The 15,155-nt window shown below is 44.0% G+C and overlaps 1 protein-coding gene across 1 annotated transcript; it reads right to left on the bottom strand.

The window, feature by feature from the left end:
• Positions 1-807: 807 nt before the first annotated feature.
• On the bottom strand, positions 808-14,624 carry LOC142214263 (cathepsin S-like). The gene is made up of 8 exons (XM_075283159.1): positions 14,588-14,624; positions 9,941-10,070; positions 9,349-9,471; positions 7,552-7,707; positions 5,332-5,556; positions 3,371-3,536; positions 1,527-1,629; positions 808-907 (listed from the first exon to the last, which is right to left on the bottom strand). The coding sequence occupies exons 2-8, from the start codon at positions 10,067-10,069 to the stop codon at positions 808-810; spliced, it is 1,002 nt and encodes a 333-aa protein (XP_075139260.1). The 5' UTR covers position 10,070; positions 14,588-14,624.
• Positions 14,625-15,155: the final 531 nt, after the last annotated feature.

The following is a 15,155-nucleotide window of genomic DNA, read 5'->3' as shown; positions in this document are numbered from 1 at the left end:
GGAACTGTAGCCCGAAAAGAAATGTGTGCACACCCTTTATATGGGATATTCTTGTATTATGGCACAACAGTAACATATAAAATGATTATCGCAATAATCAAGTATTATATAAGATCCAGATCTCTTCTTCATCTCCATATAGGTCTGGCCCAGCATCTACTCATAAAGCCGCTGCACCTCACCGGCTACATCTTGTGACTTAGAAAGCTCATTTCTACAGATGGGGAAACCTCTCAAGATTTGTATTGCTGAATAAATACAGGTTTGCCAAGCAGCTTAAATTTGGTCTGAATCTGAATTGCTGTTATTATACCCTGGGGTTGCACTACACCACAGAGTCTAATAGGTGGCGGCCCAGGGGAGGTGAATAAACATAACAAACAGTCTTACTCACCTCTCCTGGGCTCTGTCACATAATCTGGCAGTCCCATGGTATCCTGATTGACATCAGCAGTTCCTGGGGGCCACTACCTTCATTCAAAAGGCCAGAAGAGGGCTGAAGAGGATGTGAAGAGGATGCCAAATGCCAAAACAGAACTCAGGATAGATGAGTAAGACTGTTTGTTATGCTTATTCACCTCCCTTGGGCCTCCACTTATCATACTCTGTGGTGTAATGCGACCCCAGAGTATAATACCAGCAATTTTTTCCTATGTTTACTCCCTTCTGGGACTAACGAGACCACAGAATGCAACAGTGGTTTTTGGCTAGTGAACCCCCCAAAATTTTGGGTTCAGCCAAAGTAAAAAAATTTGGAAAATTTGTAACAAACCCAGCTTATTGCAAACCTGTTGCTCATGCCTATTTTCACATTTGGGGGTAGCAGGCATAAGTTGCAATGGAGCACATATTCCCCTGGTTCCTTGCGATGCGGACATAGCCGCTTTCTCCCCAGTTCACTCCCCAGCTAGAAAAGAAACACAACAGAAAAGGAACAGTCAGGTTATTGATGGATTTCCAAGAGGCAAGCCAAAAAGTGCATGTAAGTACTAGACTTCTTATTGTTACATATTCAAAAACTGTAATGTGAGCTCCTCCTCCCCCTTCCCCTCTCACAGCATACAGACACTGAAGGGAAGATACTGATGATTTACACCACATGGATTTTATTTGGTGACTGAGCAGGTTCTGTACATTTATAGAGAGCCTGGAGACAAAGAAAACGGGACTTGTAGAATTCTCATCCTACAATAAGTAGCACTTTAATGGAGACCCGGTGTCTATTAGTTCTCTCATATCATTCACAGGTAAAGCTCAAAGCCTAAGGTGTTCTCCAGTATTGGGCCTCATGCATACAAAACCCTTCAACAGATCTTGCATAGTCATATTGCAAGGCTTGGTGATGTATCGGACATTGACCTATAGGATGGCTAACTTCCAATAGGTACAATAGAAGCACAGCTTTCCTGTCTTCTCTGAATTTGGTATGGATGCCGCCTCTTCTTGGCATGTGCTACCTCTATTGTAGTGTCTCTCATTCTTCCTGTACATAGTTGTAGTATATACTTATATATTCCAGACCTCACCTGTTTTTGACAATCCAGTAGTCTTGTCCATTAAGAGTTCCATATCCTACAACAAGGACTGCATGGTCGGCAGTCTCAGTGCAAGCTGGATCATTGTAGATACCTACAGAAGACATGTGGTTTAGTAATGACTGTGTTGGAGACAATCTACAGAATGTAATTGGTAATGAGATAATAGATGCATGTACCAGTGTTATGTCCATAAAGATAATAGGACCAGGTCCAAACAGAGGGGCTCGATAAGCAGGGTCAGTCAGAAGTGCCCATATAAGCAGAGACAGTCAGATATCACTGCCATAAACAGTGCCAGTCACTTAGTGCCTCAATAAGCAGGAACAGTAAGAGAGTATTTGTTTAGGTGACTGGCGCTATTCAGGAGGAATCAGTACTAACATTTTGATATGGGAACAGTGACTTACACTGGTGTAGGAGAAACTCTGGTTGTCATATTTATTAGGAGTCTCAAAGTAACATTGTTCATGGTAGGAGAGCCCTAAAAATTGAGTTGCTTAAAAAAGTTGAGTAACTATTACATTATTTATGTATTATACTCCAGAGCTGCGCTCACTATTCTGCTGGTGCAGTCACTGTGTACATACATTACATTACTTATCCTGTACTGATCCTGAATTACATCCTGTATTATACTCCAGAGCTGCGCTCACTATTCTGCTGGTGCAGTCACTGTGTACATACATTACTTATCCTGTACTGATCCTGAGTTACATCCTGTGTTATACTCCAGAGCTGCGCTCACTATTCTGCTGGTACAGTCACAGTGTACATACATTACATTACTTATCCTGTACTGATCCTGAATTACATCTGTATTATACTCCAGAGCTGCGCTCACTATTCTGCTGGTACAGTCACTGTGTACATACATTACATTACTTATCCTGTACTGATCCTGAGTTACATCCTGTATTATACTCCAGAGCTGTGCTCACTATTCTGCTGGTGCAGTCACTGTGTACATACATTACTTATCCTGTATTATACTCAAGAGCTGCACTCACTATTCTGCTGGTACAGTCACTGTGTACATACATTACATTACTTATCCTGTACTGATCCTGAGTTACATCCTGTATTATACTCCAGAGCTGTGCTCACTATTCTGCTGGTGCAGTCACTGTGTACATACATTACATTACTTATCCTGTATTATACTCCAGAGCTGCACTCACTATTCTGCTGGTACAGTCACTGTGTACATACATTACATTACTTATCCTGTACTGATCCTGAGTTACATCCTGAACTACAATCCAAGTTGCATTCACAATTCAGTATGTCTTTTACACCATTTTTTGATCTGTATAATAAGATAAGATAATCCTTTAATAGTCCTACAGTGGGGAAGTTTCAGCATCTTACAGCAGCATAGTAATACAGATACAGGATAATAAACAGTAATATATTACAGAAGTAGACACACATAAGCTGAGAAAAAGAAAACATACTAGCAGCTAAGGAAGAAAAAGAAAGTAGGAAGACAGGATCATTTAGTTCTCTGTGTGGAGTAATCTTCGCTTGGTCTGATGTAGATTATGTAGCCTGATAGTATTGTCGTACAGTAAAAACTGACTGCCACTCTACTTTATAGAACTTATAGATCTGTTAGGGGTGTGTCTGACAACAACTTGTTGACTGTTTCTAATGACCATCAGAATTGGTAACATTTATTTGTGCAGTAAACCTCCCCCTCGCTTTATATAGCTGATGCACCGCACCCCGAGTTATCAACTACAAGGAAAACATGAGAAACAGGTTACTGGTTACTTTATAAATACGAGCACTGACTCCTCTATCCCTCCAGCTGATATAGAGCAGCCCCTTACCGCTTTCATATAAATAGAAGGATGGGTGTCCGGAATAAATTGCCACAGATATTGGACCAACAGTGGCTACGGCCTGCTTCAGAAGATCTTCAGTTCCTGGATACAATTGTGTGTACTTTGTACATGTGGCAGCTTTGGTTGATGGGTTATAACTGCATTGTCCACTCTAAGAGAGATATATGATCAGTTAGTTCCTGCACAATGGATAAGGCTGAACTACTACTGTTTCCACCATCTAACAGATCTGTCCCTGATATATCCATTGCAGTCTCAGGCCTTACTATAACTCCTAGGCAGCAGGCCCGCTGCCTCGGGGTCATGTTTGACGCAGACCTTTCCTTCACCCCTCATATTGAATCACTTGCACGCTCATGTCACCTCCACCTCAAAAACATCTCCAGAATACACCCTTTCCTCACCAGAGATACACTAAAGACACTTATTGTCTCTCTGATTCATTCTCGCCTTGACTACTGTAACTCCTTACTAATCGGTCTTCCCCTTACTAAACTCTCCCCTCTACAATCTATTCTGAATGCAGCGGCCAGGCTCATCTATCAGGCTAGACGCTACAGCGATGCCTCTGGTCTGTGCCAGTCACTACATTGGCTGCCTATTCATTATAGAATAAAATATAAAGTTATCCCCCTCCTCCACAAGGCTCTCCATAATGCCGCACCTCCCTACATTTCCTCCCTCATCTCTGTCTACCGCCCAACCCGTGTTCTCCGCTCACTCACTGACCTAACACTTACATCCTCTATTATCAGAACCTCCCACGCTCGTATACAAGACTTCTCCCGAGCTGCACCACTTCTCTGGAATGCTCTACCCCGGACAATCAGATTAACTCCCAATTTCTACAGTTTCAAACGCAAACTAAAGACACATCTTATCAGACAGGCCTATCACAATTCCTAATGTAAACCCTTCCGTACCATCATTAGAATCCCCAAAATCTAACCCTCCTCTGTCCCCGCTCCCACATTACCCCACATAATATGATGCCATCTCAGGCTAACTCTATATGTCCAAGCTCCATCCACATGTTAAAGGACACGACTGGTGACGGCTCATAAAGTTATATATTTGTGTAATGACAGTCACCTCTATTACAGAATTGTCTGACCTCTACATAAGCAATGCCGCCCCTGCTACCTCTTGTGTCACGCCCCTCTACCTCATAGATTGTAAGCTCTTGCGAGCAGGGCCCTCAGTCCCATTGTGTGAAGTGATTTTTTTTGTAATGTATCTTTCTGTCTGTATTTGAACCCTACAAATTGTACAGCTCTGCAGAATATGTTGGCGCTATATAAATAACATTTATTATTATTATATATTAGCTGCATTTAAAAGGGATTTCCAGGTTTTTGCCTATATATGTCCTATTCTTCAAATATCACTTATCTGTAGTACCAGACACAGCCACACAGACAAAGTGGCGCTGTGATGAATATTGCAATTAAGGCGTTGCAGTACTCCAAGATACACTGCAGTCTATATTCTACGTAATGTTAAATCCTTGTCATTGTATGAGTTCTATTACAGGCTATGCAAGCGTTGCAATGTATTATTCAGTATATCATATTCATGATCAGACCTCTAAGGTTTCCAAACCCCATTCTGAATTTTTTTCCAGCCTCCCAATACATCATAAGGAACATTAAACGGTACCATTACAATGTGTATTTTATCCCGCAAAAATGAAGCCCTCATATAAATGGAAAAATAAGTTATGGTGTTTAGAAGGTGGGCAGTAAAAAACAAAAATCAAAAAATGGGGTTAAGAGGTTAATCTTAGGTATTGGGACCCCCATTGATCACACAAGGATAGTCTAACCTGGAAATACCTCTTAAGCCTTCACCTAGGAGACATTTTAGGAAGATTTGGGGATTACATTTATAGTGACCACAAATTTAATATTGTGATTATTGGGGATCAATCATTGTCATCTACTTACTGATGCACGATACGGGTACGAAGAGTCGGAATCAATACCATTATTGTCTATCACATACTGAAAGGCTTGGGTCATAAATCCGCCATCACATCCTTTATTTCCGTACTTAGAGGAACAATCTACAAGATTCTGAGGACTGAGGGAGACCAGATTTCCAGTCTTTATCTTCAGTTGTCCCTCCAAGGCACCGACAGCACTGAATGCCCAGCAGGATCCACAGACGCCCTGGAAAAATATACGTGATTAGAAATGGGCGAACCTTGCAAGATTGTTCCACGATTATTCGTAAGGTTCTCCTACCAGTTTTGTTTTCCAAACTGGAAAATCATTTACACTCTGGAGTCACTTCTGACCACTTAGTAGTAAAGGCAGCGGCCCAGTGGAGGTGCAGAAACAGATATACTCACCTTTCCTCTTCTGGGTTTCCTTATGGCATCTGGGGCTCCTTTGGTGGTGTCTTAGGTGCTCTTCTGTCTTACTGGGCATCACCAGGGGACCTGCAGAGACACAACCAGGGCCTCAAGTGTCCCCTGGGGCCAATGACATCACGAAGGATTCCTTCTCTGGGCCTCTGTTTGTGGAAATTTTTTTGGAAAATTTATGAGAACCCAGCTCTTTGTCTACCAGTTTGCTTCTCTCTGTATGTGATTTTTCAAGATGATTTTTCAAGAGAATGTGGTATCTTCAGAGTTGGCATTAAGAGTGCATGACCAGTGGCGTAACTACCAGGGTAGCAGGGGTAGCGGCTGCCACAGGGCCCGGGACATCAGGGGCCTAGCGACAGCCTCTACTGCTGCGTGTTTTTTTTTTTCTTAATAGGCTGCTACCAGCTGGAATTACTCCAGCCGGTAACGGGCCCTATTTACTTACCGATCCTAGCAGTGGCCAGGATCGGTAAGTGACACCACGGGCCCCACAAACATCATTATTATACTCAGGGCTCTTTTCAGATCCCCGAGTATAATGATTGGAGGTCCAGGGAGGTAACGTAACATAACACCGTGTTACTTACCTCGGGCCTACTTCTGTGACTCTCCCTGACGTCACATGACCGGGGCCTGCGTCCGGGGTCATGTAACGTCCTGGACGTCATTGAAGATGGCCAACACCACCGAGGAGTGCAGTGGAGCCAGGGACAGGGGAGGAACATTGTTTTTTATGTTGGTACCCCCCTTCGGTCTCCGATTATTATTCTCTGGGGTCTGAAAAGACCCCAGAGTATAATAATTGTTCATGGGTGTCCACAGTGGGGCATAATAGTGTGTGCAGGGGCCATTATGGGGCATACTACTGTGTGCAGGGGCCATTATGAGGGATAATGCTGTGTGCAGGGGCCACTGTAGGGCATAATACTGTGTGTAGGGCCACTATGGGGGATAATACTGTGTGCAGGGGCCACTATGGGGCATAATAGAGAGTGCAGGAATGCGGGGGGTTGGTCGGGGGGGCCCATGTCAAACGTCACCACGGGGCCCCAATGTTCCTACTTACACCACTGTACATGACCTATTAACCACCTCTGCAGAATGGATGTAACAGATGGCCGTGTATCTAAGCCCTGTATCCCCACAATCTTGATGTAATTCGTACAGCAGTATTAGCTAGACCTTGTACAGCATTGTATGTATTGCATTTTCCAACTCCTACTCATTTCAATGGGTTTTTCAAGGCAGAATCTACCTGAAGAAAGGTCATGTTTTTTTCCCTATAGCTGATATAATGGGAGGTGTTTTTAGAAGCGGTTTCTGCCTCAAAATCCTTCTGCAAAATTTTTTTCGTTTACTAAGGCTGAGTTCACATGGGTTTTTTTGGGCTGGATTTTGACGCAGAATCCGCTTCAGAATCCGGCTCAAAAAAAACGCCTCCCATTGAAATCAATGGTAGCCAGTCATTTCCTTTTTCCGTGAGCGGTTTGTTCCCGCTCGCAGAAAAAAGAAGCCACATGCCCTTTCTTCAGGCGGATTCCGTGGCTCATTCAGCCACAGACGTCCGCCTCGCGACACCTCCCTCACGACTAGTTCCATTTATTTGGGCCTAATCCGAAGCGGGATACTGCGACTGGACGCCTCCGCGTCAAATTCCCATCCAAAAAAACCCGTGTGAACACGGAGACTCCCATTAGACAAGCTGGAGTTAAAGCTATTAACTGTGCTTTACGGCCTTGTCCACACAGTGCAATCTTACGTCACTATATTTGTGTATCCAAAACAATATTCTTACCTGGTCTTTGACCTCGGTGACAGCTCCACTTATCCTCCAGTCCGCATTGGTTGGTAAGATGGTGGCCTTGACAGTAGTGTTACTGACGGAGCTCCCCCTGACAGTACCAGGCGGTACTTTCAGACCAGTAAGCCGGGCCTTTACCTCCTCAGTGGTCTACGGAAAGAAAAGAAGGTTACACTGGTGTTCAGGCCTCAACTTTCCTTGGATCTTAACCTATTACATGTCCAGAAAGGTATTTACTGTATTACCGGTGCCCTCAAGTCATATAACCTGCACTGTATGTTCCCAGAGGTGCACAAATGTGCTGTATGAGATGGGCATAGCATTTGGCGCTGGCTTTCACTATACCGTATTTATCACAATATTGTATACATATATATATATTACAATATCCTCAGAGTCAGATGTTCTCAGAAGGGTAAGAACTTTGAGATATACATAAGGTTGTAACTACCGGGGTGGTAGTGGGTGTCACAGGGATCAGGACATTAGGGGGTTGATTTATTTTTTTTAATAGGCTGTTAACTGCTGGAGTAACTCCATCAGGTAAAGGGCCCTATTTACTTACCAATCCTCGCTTCCATTTTCTTGTGGCCTGTGGATATGCGCAGTCGGCTCTGCCCGAGGCCTACAAGTTTGACCGCCTGCCCCGGAAGAGGACGCGTGAAGAGGACGTTCCTGAGGAAGATGGAGGCAGCGCTGGAGAGTTCTCTCACAGCATTGGCGACGCCCCCAATGCTGTTTGAGCGCTGGGGCCCGCCCCCAGTGCTGCGAGAGAACTCATTTGCATACTGATGAAAATAGGGATTTCTGCAGAACGGCGGTGCGGAGAAGACATCTAAAGGTAGGAGAAGAATAGCCTTTCTTAAGGCTATTCCTACGTGTCAACGAGAAAAAAATGTGTTTTAATGGTAGAATCCCTTTAATAACAGTATGTCAGTATTACTCACTCATTGGTGATATTATTTATACAATGTTTGGAAGAGTTATTTGGTCACTGTATGGTAGTATTCATCAGTCTTAGACCGGGTTCACACCAGCGCCCAAACTCCGTTGTGCAGGTTTCCGTTTCCTGCCCAAAAAACTGAACAGGAGAGGGAAACCGGCAGGCACTTTTCTAACCGATTCATTTGAATGAGTTTGAAACGTGCCCGGCTGTGAGTGTTTTGCGCTCTCCGTGGCGAAACCAATTTTTTTTTTTAACCGGACACAAAGTCGGACGTGCAGGACTTTGTGTCTGTTTAAAAAAAAAACGGTGTCGCCGCGGAGAGCGCAAAACACTCACCGGCAGGCAGTGAATGCAGGTGTCCATCTTCTGCCGGCAGAAAACAGAAATCTGCATAACGGAGTTCGGGTGCTGATGTGAACCCGTCCTAAGGCCCCACGGGCCGTATGCGCAGCACTAAAGTGCTGTTTGAAGAACCGCTGCGTGATCGCATTGCGGTTCTTTCCGCAGCGCTTTTAAGAGAAAGTTCACAGATTTTTCCTCTGCAGACTTTCTCTTAACATTATATCTACGGTAAAGCCGCCGGCGTTTCCGTAGATATAATTGACATGCTGCGATTTGCAAAGCTGCAATGGCTTTGCAAATCGCAGCATGTCCGCGCTGTGATCTTTTCTGCAAAGTGGAGATGGGATTCGCATGAATCCCATCCACTTTGCCTGCACTGTACAACGCCACAATTTTTCCCGCAGCGTCTCCGCTGTGGGCAAATAGCAGCATTTCCGGTCCGTGGGGCCCCGGCCTAAGAGGTATTATTTAGACACATATATCATGTTATAGATTATACTTACCAAATCTGCAAGATGGTTCATGGCCACAGTGTACGATTGACGCCCCTGCGCATATTCATGGTTATGTTGTGTTACAAACTTGTAATTATTTTCCCATATCATTCGCCTTGCCAGAATTTCACTCTGTACAAAAATAAAATAAAGTCACATTTTATTTAAAATTTTTTATAATTATTATAAAAATTTGTCCAACAAGTATTAGTATTTATGGGAATAAAGATTGTACATTAGAAGGCTGAAAGCTATCAGGGCATGCTGGGAGTTGTAGTTCTAATGTCCCTTACTATAGAGGGTGCAGAGATCTCAGTCCTATCAAGTACCTTTTATAGAGGGGGCACAAAGGCCATGTAAGTAACCCCAGTATTATACATGGTGCATGCTATTACAGATGTTGCATCTGTCCAAGAGCTTGACCTTACGCCTCTGCCCTAATACAGAGCACCAAGTGCCAGGTCACACCTGATATTATACAGTTTTGGGAACCCATCAAAAGTTTATAGGTTGTCCAAACTACAGAAGCCTCTAAGTAATGGACTATGACTACGATATGACTATGTTGGCGTAATTGTAATGCATGTAATGATGACGTTACCTTAGTGTCATATTTCTTGTTATATTTAGATTTCCATGTATTCCAGTGATTGTCCAGTGCCGGGCCGATGTCCGCATATACAGACACAGCTACAAAGGCTGCCAGCAAGATACACGTCAAGGACTTCATCCTGTCAAGGAGAAATGACACTTATATAATATGATATTAACAATTCATCATTCAGAAATGACTACGGTATATAGAACGACCAGGTCCAACCAGGTAAAAGAAACTCTATTCATGCTGAGTTGCAATACCAGGCACAGCCTATGGACAAGAGTGGCGTTGTTTCTAGGAATCTACTAGACACCTTCTTATATATCTTCATTATGATCTGATTCGTTTATTCCTGAAAACAGTAACAATGAATTTGCGGATCATTTCAAACCTGTACCACATAAAAATAAAGTACAAAATATAGAAAAATCTGGTAAAAATGTATCAAAAGATGGAAAAGGAGCTTTAACACGTTCAAAGCAACTCACAAACTATGATCAAATAGACAAGGGGGAGGAGTTTTATTTTTAAAACACACAAACTAAATTTTAGAAATGTGAAGATTAGAGATGAGCGAACAGTGTTCTATCGAACACATGTTCGATCGGATATCAGGGTGTTCGCCATGTTCGAATCGAATCGAACACCGCGTGGTAAAGTGCGCCAAAATTCGATTCCCCTCCCACCTTCCCTGGCGCCTTTTTTGCACCAATAACAGCGCAGGGGAGGTGGGACAGGAACTACGACACCGGGGGCATTGAAAAAAATTGGAAAAAGTCATTGGCTGCCGAAATCAGGTGCCCTCCATTTTAGACGAATAGTGGATTTCAAATCCGGGTCATATGAGAATGTGAACTTTGTGACTATGAGACAGGGATAGCTGTACAGGCAGGGATAGCTAGGGATAACCTTTATTTAGGGGGGAATGTTATTAAAAATAACTTTTTGGGGCTCTATCGGGTGTGTAATTGTGATTTTTGTGAGATAAACTTTTTCCCATAGGGATGCATTGGCCAGCGCTGATTGGCCGAATTCCGTACTCTGGCCAATCAGTGCTGGCCAATGCATTCTATTAGCTTGATGAAGCAGAGTGTGCACAAGGGTTCAAGCGCACCCTCGGCTCTGATGTAGCAGAGCCGAGGCTGCACAAGGGTTCAAGCGCACCCTCGGCTCTGATGTAGGAGAGCCGAGGGTGCACTTGAACCCTTGTGCACCCTCGGCTCTGCTACATCAGAGCCGAGGGTGCGCTTGAACCCTTGTGCACACTCTGCTTCATCAAGCTAATAGAATGCATTGGCCAGCGCTGATTGGCCAATGCATTCTATTAGCCCGATGAAGTAGAGCTGAATGTGTGTGCTAAGCACACACATTCAGCTCTACTTCATCGGGCTAATAGAATGCATTGGCCAGCGCTGATTGGCCAGAGTACGGAATTCGGCCAATCAGCGCTGGCTCTGCTGGAGGAGGCGGAGTCTAAGATCGCTCCACACCAGTCTCCATTCAGGTCCGACCTTAGACTCCGCCTCCTCCAGCAGAGCCAGCGCTGATTGGCCGAATTCCGTACTCTGGCCAATCAGCACTGGCTAATGCATTGTATTGGCGTGATGAAGCAGTGCTGAATGTGTGTGCTTAGCACACACATTCAGCTCTACTTCATCGGGCTAATAGAATGCATTGGCCAATCAGCGCTGGCCTATGCATTCTATTAGCGTGAACTGAGTTTGCACAGGGGTTCTAGTGCACCCTCGGCTCTGCTACATCAGATTGCTACATCTGATGTAGCAGTGCCGAATGTGCATCAGATGTGTAGTTGAGCAAAACTGACTCAGCACTGCTAAGTCTCTGCATTCGCATAGGAATGCATTGGCCAGCCTTCGGCCAATCAGCGCTGGCTCTGCCGGAGGAGGCGGAGTCTAAGGTCGGACCTGAATGGAGACTGGTGTGGAGCGATCTTAGACTCCGCCTCCTCCAGCAGAGCCAGCGCTGATTGGTCGAGTTCCGTACTCTGGCCAATCAGCACTGGCCAATGCATTTCTATGGGGAAAAGTTAGCTTGCGAAAATCGCAAACTGACAGGGATTTCCATGAAATAAAGTGACTTTTATGCCCCCAGACATGCTTCCCCTGCTGTCCCAGTGTCATTCCAGGGTGTTGGTATCATTTCCTGGGGTGTCATAGTGGACTTGGTGACCCTCCAGACACGAATTTGGGTTTCCCCCTTAACGAGTTTATGTTCCCCATAGACTATAATGGGGTTCGAAACCCATTCGAACACTCGAACAGTGAGCGGCTGTTCGAATCGAATTTCGAACCTCGAACATTTTAGTGTTCGCTCATCTCTAGTGAAGATTACTACAGTACCAGACAACCTAATAATTATTAAAAAAGAACCCCAACACTGTGTCATAAAATCTGACATCTTTATGCTTTTTATCTATTTTGATATCATTTTTTTTCCAGCTTGCTAGACAATTAGCTATAGCCATGCTGGGAAAGAAGGTGTAGCTTCAATGCTACAAAATTCATCAATTTTTGCCAAAAGTTTGGTATAAAATTCTGGCTCAATGTAAGCCAACTGATAGGTGGTGACCAGACAGTCTAAAGATACACCAAATTTATCATCCAGCATCAGCATAAATCTGCCTAAGGCTTCAGTCACACTATTGTTATTAATGTCTGTTGCTGTCATAGGATGACAACAACGGACATTAACTATAGTAGAGTAAGAAACACAGAGAGAGCCCCCTCTGTGTCTCTATTCCTATTGACACTAATGTAAAAAAAACACAGTGGATAAAGCTTCTGTCATGTTTTTTACATTGGGGTGATTGCAGACAGACACCCAATGGAGTGGGCTCTGTCTGCACCTGTCATTTAATGTATTTTGCTCTCATCTTGTGAAAATTTAGAGCAAAAACAGGAGGGCACTCACCACATGGCAGATTTTCTTCTTAAAAACACAGTCCTTTATTAAAGTGCAGTAAAAACATCTCCTGGGAGGGAGCGATAGCATCGTAGGCAAAGAGGCAACAGCCGTTTCGCGCTCTCCAAAGCGCTTTCTCAAGCCTCGTGTGCAATCGGACTGTGATTTAATAAAGGACTGTGTTTTTAAGAAGAAAATCTGCCATGTGCTGAGTGCCCTCCTCTTTTTCTACCATGTTCACTTTGGGTTGCTGAGCACCACCACACTTATAGCAAAAGATAATTGTCAAACCCCATATTATGGTCTGCCGTTTTATAAATTATATATAATGGTGAACCTCTGGTTCGAGAATTCGCAGTGCCACCTATTTCTACTTTTTTTGCATTCCATATTGTGAAAGATTAGGCTAACTACATTTACCGTAGCTCCTGTGCCCGTGGCATTACAACGCCGTTAAGCATACACTCAGTGCGACAAAGTAGTACGAGCAGGAAGGGGTTAATGTCCCTCATGATAGGTGACCTTTTTTTTGTTTTAACGGACCCTATTATAACAGACTTCCAACAGCAGTGTGAACCCACCCTTGGTTTACATAAAAAGGAGATCAAAATGTATTGCGAATTGGTAAAATTTCCAGTATCTTGAATGAAAATGAAAACCAAAAATGACATTACCATGAAGTTAAAAAAAGAATCGGCGCACATTGCCATAACAAAAATAAAAAATAGGCCGTATTCACATGGCAAATAGATGGAAACCAGATGAATCAGTCTGTTTTTAACATGTATTTTGTATGTGAAGACAATCTTCTAATCTTAGGGAGGGTTCACACGGTGTAACGTGCCGCGTGATGTGGCACGTCTACGCCGCGGGACCCTTTGCGGGCCGTACACGCTCCCATTGATTTCAATGGGAGCGGGGATCGTATGCGCCGCGCTAGTTTGCGGCCGTGATGTTGAAATCAATGGGAGCGTGTACGGCCCGCAAAGGGTCCTGCGGCGTAGATGTGCCACATCACGCGGTACGTTACACCGTGTGAACCCTCCCTTAGAACTGTCAGGGTGTAACAAAGTATAAAGTACAGGGTTAGACAGGGAAGTATGGATGATTTGAACGGGGCGCCACGCAATGTGGGGATAACCTTGGTGGATAAATAGTGGGGGTATCTACTCATCAGGAGCAGTCATTTTAGTAGCAATGGAGACGTGGTCGCTAGAGCATCATGTGTTCGTGTACAACACCTTTATTGAAACAGGCCGTTCTGTCATTCAAACTGCTTGACGCACCCTTTCCATGTTTTCCGGGGTCCGTACCGTTTGGTCACCTCCTCGTGCAGTTCCTGGTCTCAAACAACCTGTTCATTGAAAAATATTCACCCACTTCATTATCTTGTCAAACTTCGGAACACGACCATGACGGCCAACGTTGAAATGATTCCGGAAAGATTCAATAAAGGTGTTGTACACGAACACATGATGCTCTATTGACCACGTCTCCATTGCTACTGAAATGGCGGCTCCTGACGAGCAGATACCCCCACTCTTTATCCAACAAGGTTATCCCCAACTTGTGTGGCGCACTGATCAAATCATCCATACCTCCCTGCCTAACCATGTAGTAGTAGAGAGGATTGTACATCTCCTGCAACAAAACAACATTACATACACAGCTAATAACAGAGAGCAACAGATTGTATTTATCAGGATGTGTCCTGCAGCCTGCACTTACCTGAGTACAGTCAGGAGATACAAGTCACCGTCTTCACCTGCAGAGACGTCGCTCAGAGATAGGAGACCTTGTCAGTGTCGGCCATTTATACAGGACAATAGGTTACGTCATCTGCCTCTTCTCCAATCACTATTCCCAGGTCTATTGTTTACCTCTTATCATATTTCATCACTTATTAAGAACTTTACCTAGAAAAACATCTGATTTTGAGTTTATAGGAAACACAGATCTTATTTTCTGGAAGGAAGTGCATTGTATCTGGAAACTTTGCGTTCCATGTGCCAAAATCTTGAAGAAAATAATCTTAGACATGACACTTGAGATAGGTCACATTTTAGAGTTGAGGCCAGGTAATGACGTGTGTCGGGGTGAAGAGGCACTCAGACCCTAAGCTACATTATCCGGCATATAATGCGGAGGCTGAAGACAATCTGATTATCTTATTACCACCCATATCTCTTACGGACCCCTTTAATGCTGTTGTAGGGCCGGTTAGTAACATACTGGATATTCCATTTTTGTGGCATACGGCAATCTTGCTGCTGAGAAAATCAAACTTTATTCTAAA

This window comes from Leptodactylus fuscus, chromosome 7 (genome assembly GCF_031893055.1).
Source record: "Leptodactylus fuscus isolate aLepFus1 chromosome 7, aLepFus1.hap2, whole genome shotgun sequence".
NCBI lineage: Eukaryota > Metazoa > Chordata > Amphibia > Anura > Leptodactylidae > Leptodactylus > Leptodactylus fuscus.
This window is presented reverse-complemented; position numbering and strand designations above follow the sequence as displayed.

Excerpts from the sequence above, each read along its gene's own strand:
- LOC142214263 (XM_075283159.1), bottom strand. The coding sequence starts at position 10,069 with ATGAAGTCCTTGACGTGTATCTTGCTGGCAGCCTTTGTAGCTGTGTCT. Across the intron at positions 3,537-5,331 it reads CGTACCCGTATCGTGCATCA|AGTGGACAATGCAGTTATAA; the intron begins GTAAGTAGATGA and ends TATCTCTCTTAG. Across the intron at positions 1,630-3,370 it reads CTTCTATTTATATGAAAGCG|GTATCTACAATGATCCAGCT; the intron begins GTAAGGGGCTGC and ends TGTCTTCTGTAG.